Here is an 18,731-nt window from a genome sequence, read left to right as displayed (position 1 = left end):
TGGACTTCTGTAGCGCCAAGTAGTCCCGTGTCATGTTTTCTCTCTCCTTCAGATTGGCAAAGCTTCTGACACGCTTGGCGATACGACTGTTATTGTATCTGCCCTTGCTACTTCAGTAGTTCACTGGACTGCCTATTATATTGTAGGCCACTAGGCCGGCTGCATGTACAAGAATGCTGAAGGTAGGTTCCATGTTAGATTAGAGCAGCAACAGGGGATTATATTAGAGGCACGCTTAGGCTGCAAAAGTTGTCTTCCCAGGTAAACTTGATTAACCTTTTAATCTATTTTATTTAATGGTACATGATGAAACTCAATATATAGTAGTACTATAAATAGGGGAGTACCATGATTTGATGAGGAACTTTAGTTTGGAAATGATGCGGGGTATATACTGAACTCTCATGATCCCGGGTGTTTGTCAAAAGCCCACTCATTCACGTACAATAAGTTTTGTACCATCAACAAGACACTTTCACAGGGATGAAAACGATCGAAAACGGTCGGTTATGATATTTACTATGCGGAAGCGATTCCCGGTCGGTTCGAAACTCACCATATTTTCATACTAACTATTTATTAACAACATAAATACGGTACTGACAGAAATTAAAGAATCAAAAGTTAAAATACGATAATGGTAAAAAACGATCATAAACGATATCACTATTATGAAAACGAGTCTAGGTAAATGGAATCTTCCATTCTCACTTTCATCCCACCCATGTGTGCCCTAAGCTGTGTTGTCACTGGTAGTGTACCTTAGAGGTGATTTTTCCTGTCATTAGAAAGGTACCAATAATGCAAGAGGTACGGTACTAATTAAATATTATAACTAATACTACTACAGAAATTATTTGCAACACAATTCTCACCGCCAGTTTAGTCAAGATCGGCGCTGATAAATCTTCACAGCCGGTTTGAAAGTAGATGGCCCATAGTGGGGCAAGAAACTGGTGAAAATTGATTCATCACTAGGTTGCCGGATGATCCGGCAGTGAATTTTTTTTTCATTGCCGGTTTCTCGCCTATAAGCAACTGGCTGAGAAAAGAAGTTTCACTATCGGTTCAGGGATTGAACCAGCGGCGAAAATGGTCTACTACAAAACCCCACTTGTCTCCTCTTCTTCCTCGCTCCCTCCACTTTCCACTTTCTTACCTCCAGCTCCCACCTTTCTTTCACCATTGTTGGGGCCATTTTCCAACAATTTGCTCATGGAGAATCTCAATGCTTGAAGGATGCACATCACTTTCTTTGTTTTAAGATACAAAATTAACTATCAACCCTTTAAATTTCTAACTTATTCCTTTGGCTAAATTGTGATGGAAAACATCTTTCTTCATTTTAGAGGGCTTGGTTTTGAATCGGTGGTGATAATCTTGGTTATCACCACCCACTTTCATAAATGATGACAAAAGCTGACGGTGAAGGAGGGTTACAAACCAACGGTAATTTGTACACCAGTAAAAAATTGGGTACCTCATGATATACCAAACCATAATATATCCCTAATAGGTCACATGTATTTTGTATTGTACTTTTTTCTCTTAATTGAAAATATGTTTAGGAGTGTTCAAAAAGAAAGAAGTATTTTGAAGACTGTATCAATGTATAGTATGATTGATATGCGCCAGTATAATGTTTATGCAACAAATTATTATTTTCAAAAGAGTAAATTCCATTTTTGAACCTCCAAGTTGCACGCCAATCCAATTTTCAAACTTAAGCTACAAAACTAGGTATTAGACGTCCTCCAACTGTCAAAAACTTGATAAATTTGGTCCTCTTGCTGATTTCAAGACGATAATGATAGGCTGAGGACATCTGTTCGGACGGACTCTGACCCGCCCGCGCCTATACGTACGTCGCATGTGTGCCCATTAGAAAATATCAGCCACCTGTTCCTCTCTCTCGTCCGCATGCATGCCTTGAAAAATATCAGTCACCGCTCCATTCTCTCTCGTGCCTCCCAATCTCCGCTTTCTCTCGCTCTCGCGTGCCTCCAGCGCTACTCCTTCTATCTCTCTCTAGCTACGGTGCTGGCGAGTGTCTTGCGGAGCGGCCTCGGGTGGCCTCAGCATGAGTGGGCCTGGCCTCAGCATGAGCGGGCCATGATGCGGAGGCCCGAGCAGCCCTCGACATGGAGGTGCAACGGCGCCGACGGCCACAGTCACCGGCGGATTAGCGCGGCAAGCCCAGCACAAGTGGCTCCCCGGCGGATTTGGCTCACTCTCCTAGTCGTGCGGGCGCTGCCTCCTTGCCACGTCGCGCAGCCGCCACCGCCAGCACGTCGCCTACAAGTGCCACCGGGCCCTGCCTCCGGTAAACTCCACACGCCAACGACCCTCCATTCTCCTAAGCAGCAAGGAGATATTGCACTGCACTGAAAGCATATTGCAGGCATATGTTTCAAGTGTTTTCGATGTTTAAATGGTATGTTGCAAATGCTTCATATGGATGTTGCAAAAGTAGATCGAGAATTTTGCAAATGTTGCAAGTATTTCAGACGGATGTTGTAAGATTTTGTTCAAAATATTTCATCTATTTCAGATGTATGTTTGCAAGCGTTATTTCATCTGTTTCAGACGTATGTTTGCAAGCGTTTTTGATCTGGTTGTATATGTTTCACACATATGTTGCAAGAGTATGTTTCATCTATTTTCAGTCGTATGTTGCAGCAAGTGTTTGTATGTTGCAAGTCGTAAGCGTTTTATCTGGAAGTTGCATATGTTGCAGTGGCTATACATCTATGTTGTAAGTGTATGTTTCAAATGTTTCAGCTGTTTCAGAAGTATGTTGCAAATATTTTTATTTAGATGTTGTATATGTTGTAGTGGCTATACACATATGTTGTAAGCGTATGTTTCAAATATTTTACCCGTTTCAGATGTATGTTGCAGCAATTGTTTCATGTTGCAAGTGTTTTCATTAGCGGATATGGAAAATGAGTGCAGGTGGAGGCGTTCCCCGCGTGCATGCGTAGCAGCATGCCGTGCGTAGGCGCGCTAGCAACAACAGGCATATGCAGGCGCATGCGGAGTACTAGAAAATCTCATGCTTGTAGCTGGTTTCCACGACAATGACCGGTTGCAGCTCCCGTGTTTCGGTGACAATGCATCACTGGAGACTGGGGCCACACGTGTCCACTTCCGGCTCAAAAATTGTGAGCATGCACGGGGGCGCATGCAGCAAGCACATGCGAGCGCGTTCATGCAGCAACAACATGCGTAAGCGCGCAGCAGGCGCATGCGGACGCATGCAGCAGGCGAGGCTGGCAGCAGCAGCATGCCCATCAGGCAGGCAGGTGCGGGCGTCTGGGCGGGGGCTAGCCACGCTGATTTCAAAAGTGATGTTCTACTTTTCAAAATAACAAAAATATGTTTTAGTCTTAAAAATCATAAGTAATTTATTTTAAATCAGAAAATATAAAAACTAATACCAATTTATTTTAAAAAATTATATATAAGTTTGTAAATCAATTTAAAGTGATTTAAAACCTATTTATTTTTGTTCCTGTTGCTTTATTGCTTAGAGTCATCCTCACTATTTGTTTAAAACAAATAAAATCTAAAAACTTCAAATAAAGCACCAACAAAATAGATAAAAAGTTTTAGAAGAAAAATAGTACTAGTTTCATATTTTTTATTTAAAATAAATTAGTTATAAATTTATATAGATTGAAACATGTTTTTATTATTTTGAAAAAAATATAAAACTACCTGACCAAGTTTGTTCAATTTCAAGTGTCGGACGGCCCTTGTAGCTAGTTTCGTTGTTCAGGGTTGAAAATCTAGCGTGCAATCTCGAGGTTGAAAAATGGACTTTATCCTTTTTAGATGACACTTCTTATTCCAGATACTACTATGAGGTTTTGTCGTCAAAGTGGATCGTTTGGTTGGAATCCTTCACATTGGGTGGCATTATAGCTACCAATGTAAATGATGATGTCAGGCATATTTTTCAAACAGAAAATGGACCTCTTCAGGTAGATGTTTTGTCTCCAATTTTATTCAATCCAGTAAACATATTGCCGATATCAAAATGGGGCCAATGAAGATGGGCAAATCAGTGTAGTATAGTGTTGCACCTCATAGATAGAGGTTTATCTATTCTATAGTACGCACACAACACAATTTTTTATTATAGAACATATCCTAGAGAAATGTCAAAACATGAAGATGTCTTTTTGTGCATTTGAGCAACTCTAGGATATATTGAAAATCAGTTTTCGTAAGAGTGAGTTGTTCTGTTTGGGGATGCCCAGGCTTCAATAGATCAGTACACCTTAGCTATTCGGTTTCAAGATTGGAGAATTTCCAATCAAATACTAACAGATTCCTATTCATTGTAGGAAACTGAGAAAATTGGATGAGAAGAAGGTGGAGGAGCTCTTTGATAAACGACTGAGTAGCTGGAAAGGCAAATACATACTATAGGAGGGTGTTTAATAACATTGCTAAATTTAGTTCTTAATAGCTTTCTGATGTACATGATGTCCTTCTTTGCCATACCTAGAGGTGTCATAAAGAAACTGGATTGTGTTCGCGCCATGTTCCATTACCAAGGAGATGAATAAAAAAAAAGATATCGTCTTGCCAAATGGAGCATATTTTGTCGGACCAAAGATCAAGAAATTATAGGGATTCATGACTTTGAACGTCAAGAACAATGCTCTGCTTAGCAAATTGTTATTTAAACTCACAATTAAAGGGACTTGTGAACAGCTAATTCATAATAAACATCTAGGAACCAAACTTTTAGTGCTGGTTGAACATGAAAAACACATGACTCACATTTTTTTGTCTAGTGCAGTCTTATAAAGGTAAAGCGAGATGTCCGTTGCTTTGGATTTTTTATAGTAACGGATATAACAGGTTATGTTTGCAAGGATAAGTGGCTACAATATGCAACCTTGCGTGGCCAGTATCCTTGTCTTTACAATATAGCCAGGCCTCAACATGTCACTATATAGCAGAAGTACATGGATCACCTCCAACGAATAACTCTTGATCCAGGGATCCCACACGTCCAAGTTAGTGGCTTGGAACCATTTCTTACCAGGGATTAATAACTCCCATTTTAATCAAAGAGATAGACGTGTTTCATTGTAACATAACTCTGAATGGACAATTAATCCTCAGTGAAGTCACACTATCAAGCTTTAAACAACACTGATGCTCCTAATTTTAATAAATGTCTATGGAAAATGAAGGCCCAATGAAGCTTAAAATTTTCTTATGGTATTTGTGAGCTGGAAAGGTAGCAAAACATGTTGCACTACTGGATCGGCAAAGCCCCAAATACACTCGGCAAAGGCTTTGCCGAGTGCCGCACTCGGCAAAGGCCACTCGGGAAAAAAATGGCCGACAAAGCAGCCTTTGCCGAGTGCCATTTGTCGGGCACTCGGCAAAGCTTTTGCCGAGTGCCGAGACAGCACTCGGCAAAGAAACCGAGCTGTCACGACGCAGGAAACGGTGACGGCGTCTTTGCCGAGTGCCAACCCGGACGGCACTCGGCAAAGTTTTTCATTTTTTTTAATTCTTTGCCGAGCGCCGCCCGGGATGGCACTCAACAAAGTTTTTTATTTTTATTTTTTTAAAATTCTTTCTTTGCCGAGCGCCGACCGGGATGGCACTCGGCAAAGTTTTTTATTTTTTATTTTTAAAATTTCTTTGCCGAGCGCCGGACGGGTGGCACTCGGCAAAGTTTTTTAATTTTTTTTAAAAAAATCTTTGCCGAGTGCTATGGTCATGGCACTCGGCAAAGCTGGGAAACTGGTTGCTACTTTTTCCAGCTTTGCCGAGTGCAGTGACTATTGCACTCGGCAAACTGACCAAAAACAATGTTTTTTTTATTTTTTACATTCCATCACGACAAACATAAATTATCACATATATCTCACATCCATCCAAACATACATCACATATTTATCACATCCATCGCATATATCACATACATCAATCCAAACATATATCACAAATATCACAGTTATCCAAATATACCACTAGTGCATGACAAGTATATCAGAAATCCATCACGAAGTGAACAACAAATGCAAATACAACTAATGCTACTCATCAGAAAGGTGGAAACTGAGTGCCTGGTGAAGAAAAAGCTGGATCAATCGGAGGCGCATGTGCTAGATTATTTGAACCCTCCGACTGAGGCTGCACAAAGGAGAAGAGATTGCATGCGTTAGACAAGATTACTTGGATAGCTAATCTAGGTCATACAAGCAAAGCACAAGCGAAAACTCACAGGAGTAGCTGCAACTGCAGGAGTCGGAGGTGGAGCGAACAGCCCAGGTGGCACAGCTAGACCCGTATGTTGCCCAAGAGTCTGCATGAACTACATCATTTCCGCCATCCTCTGCATCTGGGCCTCTCGCGCGGCCCGCTCGGACCGCAGCTGGGCCGCCAGGTCCTGACGTTGCCTTGCTTCTTCTTCCAGCCGGGCCTGCAATATTTGACTCCAATGTTTCAGCAATGCAAAGCTAATTAAGGTGTGTAAAGATCAATGTACGATGAATAAAACAGGAATAACCTCGAGTGCGTCGACCCGTTGTTGTGAAGCGCTTGGCCGTGGCCGTATGGCCGGGCCTTCACTCGTGCTCCGTGCTCGGATCTAGGAGAGAGAGGGAGTAGAGGTCGAGTCGATGACGCCGTCACCAAGCCAGTACCGCCCATGCTTCTTGCCTCCACCCACCCTCATGACGATCTTAGCATCAAAGTCCTAGGTGCTCGGGTCGTACTGTGGCCCATGGACCGACCTTGCCGCCGACGTGTACTCACTGATGCGGGTGTGGACGCTCGGGTTGGTGTACGCCTCGGGCGGGTCCTCCGGGTTGTAGGAGACGGCGGACATCGCCTTGCCCTTGTGGGACATACACCATGCCTGGAAGTCGGAGCATTGCTGACCACCATGTGCCTCCGACTATGAGAAAGACAACAAGATGATTAGAAACCAGACATAATTGAGCGTCAAAATAGATAAATGAATTCGCGTACCCATAATTGTTTGTATCCGGCGAGGTTGCGGTTGCCTTGATGGTGTGCTGGACCTTGCATCTGCAAACGCCGCTCCCGGGCAGCATTGTGCGTCTCGACACACGTGGGTGTGAACCACTTGTCCACGACCATCGCCCAGCACTCGGGATACGAGGAGCACCACCAGGGACACATCTACACATCATCAAATATTTGACATATAAAAAGATCAAATTAAACCAGGGACACGTGCGGTTTAGGCTTTAGGGTTTAGATTTTTTTAAAAAAAGAAAAAATCTTTGCCGAGCGTCAGGGTCTGGCACTCGGCAAAGAAGTGGTTTGCCAAGTGCCTATCCGCTGGCACTCGGCAAACCTGGACGGCAGGCGGCGGCTGTTACCTGACGCCGTTTTTGCCGAGCGCCAAAGTTTGCCGAGTGCCTGTCACTCGGCAAAAGGGCCTTTGCCGAGTGTCAGGCACTCGGCAAAGCCTTCTTTGCCGAGTGTATATCTTTGCCGAGTGCGACACTCGGCAAAATAGATCTTTGCCGAGTGCCCGATTTTTAGCCCTCGGCAAAGAAAATTGCACTCAGCAAAGGCCCTATTTCCTGTAGTGTTGCTTTTGTTACAAAGATAAGACAAATAGACATTTATTTTTGTTTTTTTTTTCAGTTCACTCACGCTGTTTGGCTTGTAATACAGGTAGCAGCCTCAAGCTTAACTAAGCCTTATAGCATGTCATATATGTTTGGTAATTAGCTTGTGGGAGCTAGTAAAGACTTGAAGCCTTTTTTTCTATTAGGGGCAGCTCCTGCCTATTGGAATGATATTGTATTTGAAGAAAAAAATTATATTTCTCTTGTGCAGGTTATTTGCTCAATTATTTGTTGGCTACACTCTTGATCTATCCTGCAGAAGACGGCTTCGCAGAGTCTGGTTGTGATGGCATCATAACAATTGGCATAGGTCCAAGGAGTTTTTTCCTAGGCACGTGGTTTTTTTCTTTTGGAAGTCAGCAGGGGAGCCCACCACCTAATTTTTTCATTAAAGCAGATATATGTGTACAGATTACTAGGCCTTAGCCCAACAAAAAAAAGAGGAAATTTGTATGTATGTTATCTCAACGATATGGCGAGGGCGGCAGGCTTGGCTTGGCTTTGATGATAACCAAAAGGCTAGGTGCTCTCTGAACAGAAATTTGTATGTTATCTCAACGATATGGGCAGAAGAACCTGGCCATAATACTTTCCTCATGTATTAGCAAAAAAGAAAGAAAAAAAATACACATCACCGGCTCTATTACACCAGAAAATCTATAGGTGCGCATCACAACGCACCATGCAGGTGCTACATATATATAAGCAAACAAAAACCACACCATTAACACGATTAACTTAAAGTACCATACAACGAAACAGCAGAGCATGAAAGATTGAAACATAGCAAGCATCACAGATACTAGAAAAGCATAAAACGATGGCAAAACAGGGAGGAATAACACACAAAAGCAACGGCGACTGATTTACAGCTTCAGTTCATCCAGACAGGTAACTAATTATCAGAGGCATGATGTCCAAGTCCAAGCACCATCCATCCATGAGCTTCTTCTCTTCTCCGGCGTCTCCTCTAGATGGTATCGCTGTGGATGTGACCCGTGGCCCCTCCATCCACGGGAGGAGCACCTCCCCTTGACCTGATCTCAACAGGCTGCAAACCAGCAGCAGCAACAACAACAACAGCGTTATTCCTATGGATGGATCCGCCGAATCTCGTTCGTAACCCAAAGTGGGGCACAAGTGAATATATGTATCCTCTTTAAAAATTGCCCTTGCTATATATATACGTCTATATGCAGATTACTTTTATGCAGATTGTGTAACGCCAGCGTATGTAGCAGAGATTAGAGTAGAAGATAGACCTGAGATGTCACTGACTTGGTCTCTGTCACACCAGCTGCAGAAGACAACACTGGAATCAGCTGCAAGTGGAATAGATAGAGGAGGACGATGCTCTTTTTGTTCTGAACTTGTTATTACCGGCATCCTTGTGGGTGGCGCCGGCGCGGCCGCAGCTGGTGATGCGGCCGACGAGGCCAAAGAACTTGTTCTTGAGCTGCGCGGCAAGCTTCGCCATGGCCGCCGCTGACTGCACCAAGGGCTAAGCTAGCTGCCGTGGAAGGGTCCGGGGCTTGGTGATGAGAGCACTGATGAGCTCACCTGAATCTAGTGGGAGCGCGGCTGCGTGCTGGTCAGTGGACCACGGACCTCGTATCTAAATACTGCAGCCACGGGTACGGTTGTGCCAAAACCACCTTTCACTATCTCTCAGTGGACCAAGCCCATAGGCTCCGTGGATCACAGGCATGCTGCAGCAGTTATGTTAGCCCCTCGATCTCCGGTACGGAGATATCCGACCACTCACTAGTGTTGCTGAGCACACATTAGCGATGCTGACCACGAACTATCGTTGCCGACCACACACTATGGCTAGAGGTAGAAGAAGGAAGGGAGAACAGAGCATACACATAGCAGAGACACCAGCGTTAACCGGAGCTCTGTATAGGAGATGGTAAATCTGAACTCGCTCTCTTTACTAAGTTGCAGTCAGTGGCGAAGCTAGAGCAAATCCGAGGGGGGTGCGACTGTCATGTAGATGCGTAGATTTGAGTCATCACCATGGTGAAAACTTAACCATATCCACTAATATTCAAAATTTCTGTAGGTGCATCCGTACCCACGACACTATGTGTAGCTTCGCCACTGGTTGCAGTGGCAAACTATATATACAACTCTATCCATCTAACACTAGTACAGACATGTCAGGCTGCCATGCTACTACAGTAACTAGATGTGACAGCAGGGCTGACTTTGACGCCTGCCCCTGCTGTGGTTACAGTGCGCAGGTGAGCCGTTCGGCGCCTGCCCCTGCAGCTGCTACAGTGCAGCAGCAGGGTGCCCTTTTCGGCGCCGTCTTCCCCTGCTGCGCATTCATACAAGGGATGCAGCAGATTATCTAACAATTCTTCCTCTAATCTTGCTGCTAACCCTAGAACCCCCTCCATGCCGATCATCTTCTTTAGCTCCGTGAGTCGAAGACGACCGAGCGGCTTGGTGAGGACGTCCATGAGTTATCGACCAGTTTCGACAAACTCGATGACGATTTATCCTCCATCGGCACATACCATGAGGAAGCGGAACTTCACATCGATGTGCTTACTCCAGTCGTGGAGAACCGGATTCTTCGTGAGGGCGATGGTGGGCTGGTTGTCCACCATCAGTGCTGGTGGGTGAGCTTCCGCACCGGTCAGCTCGCCTAGCAACCAGCACAGCCACACAACTTGGCACGCCGCTATGGCTGCTGCCACGTACTCTGCCTCACATGTAGACAGCGCCACCACCTTTTGTTTCAGCGACATCCATGAAATTGGAGCCGACCCGAGGAAGATGAGCATGCCAGAGGTGCTCCGCCATCCGTCGATGTCCCCCGCCATGTCTGCATCGCTGAACACAGTGAGCTACAACCTGCTTCCTCCTGTCTTAGGGAAGACAATCCCTTGATGCACTGTCCCCTTGACGTAGCACAACAGCCGCTTCATCGCAGCCCAGTGATCCTCTCTGGGATCCGCCATGAAGCGACTGACGTAGCCCACGATGAATGTAATGTCCGGCCTCGTGTGGACCAGGTAGCGCAGACCGCCGACGATGCTCTGGTAGAGTGTTGCATCTATCTTCGCCATAGTACTAGCCTTTGTCAGCTTCAACTGCTCCTCCATCGGAGTCACGCATAGCTTGCACTTAGCCATGTCGCTCCGCTCCAATAGCTTAGAGGCATATGCGCTCTGATCAAGCGTGAGTGCCTCCTTCCCTTGTCTCACCTTGATGCTGAGGTAGTAGGAGAGTGCGCCGAGATCGCTCATTCAAAAATGAGCTGCCATCTCACGCTTGAAGCTGTCGATGTCCTCTGCACGTGCGCCGGTGATGATTAGGTCATCCACATACACGTCGACGACAAGCTCCTCCTTCCCCGTCGTTGTGTGTAGAGCACGTGCTCGGTTGTGCACCTCGTGAACCCAAGCTCACCCAGCGTGGCGTCAAGCTTGGCGTTCCATGCTCATAGGGCCTGTCGTAGCCCGTAGAGCGCCTTGTGCAGTCAGAGCCCCCTGTGCTCCGCTCCCTTGTCGGTGAAACCCGGAGGTTGCCTGACGAAGACCGTCTCTGCCAGCTCACCGTTGAGGAAGGTCGATTTTACGTCCAGGTGATGGACGCGTCAGTCCTTTGCTGCTACCAAGGTTAGTAGCAAACGGACAGACTCCATGTGCGCTACTGGTGCAAAGACTTCCTCAAAGTCGATGCCCTCGCGTTGAACAAAGCCTCGGGCGACGAGGCGTGCCTTGTGTTTGACAATGGCGCCGAGCTCATCCCGCTTGACCTTGTACACCCACTTCAGGCCGATTAGATGGCATCCTAGAGGTGGATCGACGAGCTCCCAAGTCTTGTTTTCCTCGATCGCCTTCATCTTCTCCAGCATCGCCCGTCGCCAATTTCCATCGCGCTAGGCCAGCGCAAACATGGGTGGTTCCTCTACACTGATGAGAAGCAGCTCTGGGTCATTGAGCAGTCATCCCGCCAGGCCTGAGGGCCCTGTGCCGCCGACGATATCGTCTAGCCTACGGAACCGCACCTCCTCACCGTCGTGGAAGGCATCCACGAATTCAGTGATGTCACTTGGAGGTGAAGCGAACTCGATCAGTGTCGATGGAGCTCCCTGTTCCGCCGGAGTGCTCGGCACAGCACCTGGAGTGCTCGACACCCTGCTCGGCACTACTCCTGGATAGCTCATCACCACTCCTAGAGTGGTCTGCACCCCTCCCGGAGTGCTCGGCACCCGTCTTGTAGTGGTCGGCATCAATGCAAGACCCCTTGGTTCCGCTACGGGAATGTTAGGCACCCGTCCCGAAGTGGTTGCCACCACTGTAGGACCTCCCGGCTCCACTCCTGGAGTGCTCGGCACCTCCCTAGGAGTGCTCGGCTCTATCGCTGGAGTGCTCAACACCCCTCCCGGAGTGCTCGATATCTCTTCCCCTTCACCACCATGGATGACTAGGTGCTCGATGACGAAGGTGCTGGTGAAGCCGCCAGCTTTCCCCGAGCTCGGACTGTTCTAGTCCCAAACTACCTTCTCGTCGAACATGACGTCGCGCTAGACAAATACCATGTCTCTGCGTGGGTCATAGAGCCGGTACGCCTTTGTACCCTCCGTGTAGCCCAGGAACACCATCGGTGTGCTCCTATCCTCTAACTTGGTTAGGACCAGCTTCGTCTTCCTGACGTGGCTGAAGCAGCCGAATGTCCGGAGGAAGGACACGCTCGGCTTGCGTCCATGCCAAGCCTCGAACGACGTCTTACCCTTCAGGGCCTTGGTGGGAGCGCGGTTGAAGATGAACACCTCCGTGGTCACCGCCTCACCCCAGAACCTTGTCGACATGCCTTTGGCCTTTATCATGGATCGAGCCATGCCGACCACCGTCTGGTTTCGCCGCTCCACCACGCCTTTCTACTGTGGCGAGTATGGCGTGGTGTGGTGTTGCCCCACACCCTGATCCGCGTAGTACGCAGCGAACTCCAACGAAGTGAATTCATCGCCGCGATCAGTCCTCAGTACGCGGAGCTTCTTGCCCCTCTCGGCCTCCGTGCGCATCTTGAACTTCTTGATCACCCCCGCCGCTTTGTCCTTGCTCGTCAGGAGTTGCAGCCACATGTAGCGACTACAATCATCCACGAGCAGGAGGAAGTACCGCCGACCACCGTTTGTGGCTGGCGTGATTGGCCCGCAAAGGTCGTCGTGGATGAGCTCGAGAGCGTCCATCGCACGATACTTGGCTACCTTTGGGAACGACAGCCTTCTCTGCTTCCCGGCCAGGTAGCTGTCACACAACTCGCCTTTGTGCTCGATGTGAGGTAGCCCTCAGACCATCTTTTCTAGCCGATCAAGCGCGTCGAAGCTGAAATGGCCGAACCGGGCATGCCACAACCACGGTTCCTCGGTGTGCCTTGTCACCAGGCTTACCGGCTGCTTCACCTTTAAGTTGAGCAGGTACAACCGGTTCAGGGACCTCTTCACCTTGGCAAGAAGTTGCTGTTCCCGGTCTCTGATCCTGAGGACTCCGTCCTTGATCAGTACCTCGCTACCGCGCTCATCCAGCTGGCCAATGCCGATGATGCTTGAATGCAGCTGCGGGATGTAATATACATCCGTTAGCGCGCGGTGCTCGCCGTTCTGGCACCTGAAGATGATGCTGCCGCGCCCTCGGATTGCCACCCTTGAGCCATTATCAAACTTCACCGTACTGGTAACATCGTCGTCGAGCTCGGAGAAGGCTGCCTTGGAGCCCGTCATGTGGTTGATGCCACCAGAGTTCAGATACCGCCGCTGCTCCTGCTCGCCGCCCACACGTCCGAGGTGGACTTGGGCGCACGGTTCGTCGAGGTTGACAGCTTTCAGGGCCTCCCTAGGTCCTTCCACCGTCGTCACCTCTCCCTTTTCCTCGGCCTCGACGTCGTGCAGTGCACGGAACGTCGCCATCAGGATAGTGGCCTCATCATCATCATCAGCTTGCGCCAGATGATCCTCATCCTTCTTCTCCTGCTTGCGACTTGCGCCAAATAGATATTATATTGCCTAATAATCTTGCATAATTCCCGTATAGACCATATTTATTATGAGCTTGAGCATTACATGCACTATGTAAAAAACTCAAATAACTGCCAGCGCCCCCTATAGACGCCAGATGAACGCGCTTCTGTGCTATTTTTTACATAGTGATTGGTACGTATTTCTCATGTTGCAACGTGTGGACATATTTGCTAGTGGAATATAGCATTCTTTCTCTGCTGAGACAGGTTGATGCGTTAGTGTTCTAGAACGAAGTTGATTATTATGTGGAGTTCGTTGTCATCGGCGTAGTGGACTGGATGCAAACAAATTCGGTGGTTACTGGTTAGCTACGAAGGTGCCTCTTTCAAAATATGTTCTTCCCAGACAACAATCTGTGATGTGATGCCGCAGTGGCTACGCCACATTGGTCGACCATCCGAATTGTATTCTTTAATTGCGTCCTCGCAAAAGAGAGAGCATTCCTTAATGCGTGTAAAGCAATACGGATTAAGATTTTGGAAAGGGACCTTAGCGAAGTTGGCACCCATTTTGTTTGTCCTTGTGCCATGATCACTACCTTCACTAAGCCATAATAATGCAGTCAGCAGTGCAGAGGGCCCAAAAGGCACCGATTTGGACGTTTTGATTGAAAATCACCTTAATTATTATTATTATTATCGTACGTGGTCCGTTGATGATGGAAACAGCAGCTATCGCGCAATTTGTAATAATGTCAATTCTGTCAAACGTGTGTTCCTCCCTAAAAATGTTCTGTGTACCGACCTCACACATCACAATTCACAGCAGGCTCCGCCCAAGCGTTACGTACTCCGAGCATCATCCTACGGCATGCATATCCGCTCTCTATGTGGTCCTGCACCCAAGGTGCAATGTCATCAAGGAGAAGCTAAGGACGCACTACTACACAAAGGGTTTGTAGCAGCAGGATATTTTTTTGAGCCGTCACTACAATGGACATGCTCAGGACCCATGAGACCAGCCGTCCTTACAAATGCATCACTACTACAGGATTGAACATCACTGTCGGCCACATCACTGCCGGATTTTAAGAAACCGACACTGATAGCCCATCATTGCCGGTTTTTTGCTAAAACCGATAGTGATAGAACCAACCAACACGGATATTCGGGTCTTTACTGTCGGTTTATATCACTGTCGATTTTAGCCAAGAACCGACAGTGATATTGGGCCATCACTGTCGGTTTTTGCCAAGAACCGACACTGATACTATCACGTCGGTTCGTGGCTTGAACCGACAGTGATATGCTGCAAGAAAACTTCACAAGTTTCTTATATGATGTCCGATGAAGACGAACTTTATATCAATGTTATAGTACTCGACGAGATCTACAACTTTGTAGTTTAATTTTTTTTTAATTTGAGATCATTTGGATATCTAAATATTTTTATTTGAAATCATCTATCTAACGAAAATTACGTTTGATTTCTAAAATTTAAGATTTGAATTTTGAGACGACCTCGGATAGAGAAACGTCCAAAACAAAAGTTGTAGATCTCGAAAAGTTTTGTAACTTTATAGTTGACAACGTTTTCATTTGAAAACATTTACTACATCAAAATGATGTTCGAAATTAAATTTTAAAATTGTTGAAAAACTCTGATTTCTCTTTTTAATTTCTGGCTAAAATTTGTAACTAGTCTTTCTCCCTCACACTAACTTTAAATTTGATGATTTTTTCTAAAAAATTCTAAAATCATGCTCTATCAAGTCATTAACATAAAAGTTGTATAACTTATCAAGATCTACAACTTTTATTTTGGTCGTTGACAACTTTTTGATTTGAAATCATCTTGTCAAGGAAAATTACGTTTGAATTTCTAAAATTTGAAATTCAAATTTTATAAACGACCTCGGATAGAGAAACTACTAAAATAAAACTTATAGATCCCAAAAAGGTATGAAACTTTGTAGTTGACAATTTTTTGATTTGAATTCATCTTATTAAAGAAAACTACATTTGAATTTCCAAAAATTTGAAATTTCAATTTTTGAAATGACCTCGGATGGACAAACAGAAAAAAATAAAAGTTATAGATCTCAAAAAGTTATGAAACTTTGTAGTTAACAACTTTTTGATTTGAAATCATCTTGTCATGCAAAACTATGTTTGAATTTCTTATATTTGAAATTCAAATTTTGTAAACGACCTCGGATGGAGAAACTATTAAAATGAAAGTTGTAGATCTTAAAAAGTTATAAAACTTTGTAGTTGGCAACTTTTTTATTTGAATTCATTTAGGGTCTCTAATACTTATTTCAAAATCAGATATAACATAAAATGGTTAGAACGAAAATCTTATTCGGACACAAACAACTTGCAGTTGGAGTGGTTAGGGGCTGAAGATGCGAAGCAAGAGGTCAGGGGTTCAAACGCCGGTGGCTGCGAAGCGCACGTTTTTCAGGTGAAAAATTGCGTGATTTGTGACTTGCGACAGTGGACCGTGTGGCTGTCCAGTGGGGCATCTCCCAGAGTTATTTTTTTTCTATTTTTCAGCCTGTTTTTTGGATTTTCTGAATACCACATCACTGCTAGTAAGCCACTGCCCGTTCAAAATCTGTTAGTGAAGGGAGTTTTTGAACTAGTAGTGATGTCAAGATATAGGGTAATGATGGCACAATTAGGACGACTGGTGATATGAGCCGCCCCAATAAATGAGTTCTCAAGTTATTTGGAGTTAGTATGAGAGAGAAAGATTAGCCAGAACTTGTAACTAGTCTTTCTCTCTCATACTAACTCCTAATGTGATGATTTTTTTCTATTTTTTTAAAATCATGCTATATCAAGTTACTGTGTTGTAGAACTATTTATAACGCCAACATCGTCTGAACTATTTATAACATCAAAATCATGCTCTATCAAGTTACCTAAATTTTTTTTCCTAAATTTTTCAGGTGACTTTGTCTCAACAATTTAGATTTTGAATTTCATAGAATGACAACATCAATTAAGATTTTCAAACACTAAATAAATTCAACTGAAAAAGTAATGAATATAAAAGTTGCAGAACTCATCAATATCTATAACTTGTATTTTTGTCATTCCTTCATCCGACAAAGTGATAGTACACATTGGTCACAAATTCATAAATCTCTCACATAGTTTATGAAACTATATGAGAGATATATTGATTTGTGAACAATGTGTACTAACACTTTGATGGATGAAGAAACGACCAAAATAAGAGTTGTAGATCTTGATGAGTACTACAACTTTTATATTCATGACTTTTTCAGTTCAAATCATTTGGAGTCTCATTTTTTTTTAAATTTAAAATTTGAATTGTCCAAATTTAGTAATATGAAAAGATGACCAAAATAAAAGTTGTAGATCTCGATGAGTTCTACAACTTTTATGTTCATGATTTTTTCAGCTGAAATAATTTAGTGTTTCAAATTTTATTTGAAGTTGTCATTTTTTTAAATTCAAAATTTAAATTATTCAAAAAATAATCACATGAAAAGATGACCAAAATAAAAGTTGTATACCTAGATTAGTTCTACAACATTTTCATTTTAGTTCATTTATTGGCCTAAAATTATATTTGAAGTTTTGAAATTTAAATTTTCAATTTTTGAAATATATTTTTTAATTTTTATAAAGAAGTGTTTACACCAAAATTTGGAAGGAGAGACACAGGGACTCGAAAGCTTCCAAGATCATGTCATCAAGGAATCAATTGCGTGTAGATTGGAATTAGCTAATTCGAATGTAACATTGAAATCCGCTTTCTTCAGATAGCGCTAGAAGATAACGACAAAGGCTATGATCGGTGCCAAGACGAGGCATGTTGGACTCTACAAAAAGGAAAAGATTGAAGTCCAAGTTATCTTAAATTAGAAATGTTTTCTCTAGGGTCAAAAATTGTGATGAGTCGTGCTTAGACCGGAGTCATGCGTAAGTCCCGGGTATAAATATCAAAGCCCGACTATTGTAAAACACACACAATCAATCAAATACAAGTTACTTACGTTTTTGGCTCCGACCACCCCTTAGGAGTAGGAGTAGAGTAGATCTTGGTGAGTTCTTCAGTAAGTACGGTTGCATCGATCCGGTCGACCTCCACTGCTTGTTTGTAAGTACCGTCATGGCTTATACCTCTGTTCATATGGCTGCATCAATCCGATCGACCTCCACTATGACTCTGGTATAAGTTAGTTGTGGACTCTTGTCTAGTTCAAGTATGGCTGCATCGATCCGGTCGACCTCCACTGTTCAAACTAGATTAAGGTCAAGTTATCGGCTCTATCTAAGGGTGGCATTCCTTTGAATAGATTCATTAAGTTACCGATATTGCTTATTGCTTCCATTATCTATTTAATTATAGCAATATCACTTCGTCCGATTGGGATTGATCTAGATCGGCCTTATATCCTTTTTAACCCATCGTTTGTCAATCTAAACTGATCTAATCTGCACTTTAAACGATGAATTATGTTTTATTGGCTATTTTACATTAATCTCGATCGTGCATAGCGTGTGGTTAAGGCATGTTTAATCTTGAGTAGATCTATTGGCTAGCGACAACCGTTCCATGGCCCGTTATCACCGTCTGTGTGATTCTGCCTCACACCCCACTGTTAGCACCGTGGAGTGGGGATCGTTATTTGGTAGATCTGTTCCTGAGAGAGCATGACCTTAGTTGTGCGCTATGTCTGAATCGGCTGTTTTAGCCGATATCGAGCGCTTTCACAAATAGTTTACATCATGAGATCGTTGAAGTAACGATAGGTTAAAAGATATATTAGCCCTATGATCTTATTATTGTATTACGGCCTGCATGATTCTGCCTCATGCCCCACTGATATTAGTAAAGTTAGGGTCATCGAGTCTATTGTTGTTTCTTCAGCCTGCATGATTCTGTCTCATGCCCCACTGGTCAGAGCGATAGATGAGATCTAATATGTTCATTAGATTTATTTCTATTAAATGGTTGAATAATGATGAACTATTTCTTTCATAAAAAGAGATTCGGTTACTTGTAGTCATTGGCTTAGCATGAATTAATTACTGTTGATATCTTTTTGCTAGTGACTAATATTTGCCTAAACA

General features: G+C 44.3%; 2 protein-coding genes and 1 long non-coding RNA gene across 3 annotated transcripts; all 3 read right to left on the bottom strand.

Annotated features, from left to right (window-relative positions):
- Positions 1 to 5,925: 5,925 nt before the first annotated feature.
- Positions 5,926 to 8,609, bottom strand: LOC136472100 (uncharacterized). The gene is made up of 4 exons (XR_010762266.1): positions 7,009 to 8,609; positions 6,545 to 6,934; positions 6,260 to 6,457; positions 5,926 to 6,168 (listed from the first exon to the last, which is right to left on the bottom strand). It is a non-coding gene; the product is annotated as an uncharacterized lncRNA (long non-coding RNA).
- A 1,889-nt stretch (positions 8,610 to 10,498) lies between these two features.
- On the bottom strand, positions 10,499 to 10,900 carry LOC136469089 (uncharacterized mitochondrial protein AtMg00810-like). The gene has a single exon (XM_066467416.1). The coding sequence runs from the start codon at positions 10,898 to 10,900 to the stop codon at positions 10,499 to 10,501; it is 402 nt and encodes a 133-aa protein (XP_066323513.1).
- Positions 10,901 to 12,948: 2,048 nt separating this feature from the next.
- LOC136469088 (uncharacterized) lies at positions 12,949 to 13,566 on the bottom strand. Its single transcript, XM_066467414.1, has one exon. It carries the CDS (start codon positions 13,564 to 13,566, stop codon positions 12,949 to 12,951), a length of 618 nt encoding a protein of 205 aa, XP_066323511.1.
- Between the last annotated feature and the right edge of the window lie 5,165 nt (positions 13,567 to 18,731).

The sequence above is a fragment of the Miscanthus floridulus genome, chromosome 8 (assembly GCF_019320115.1).
Source record: "Miscanthus floridulus cultivar M001 chromosome 8, ASM1932011v1, whole genome shotgun sequence".
NCBI lineage: Eukaryota > Viridiplantae > Streptophyta > Magnoliopsida > Poales > Poaceae > Miscanthus > Miscanthus floridulus.
Note: the sequence above shows the minus strand (reverse complement) of the source record. Positions and strands in the feature narration are given on the sequence as shown.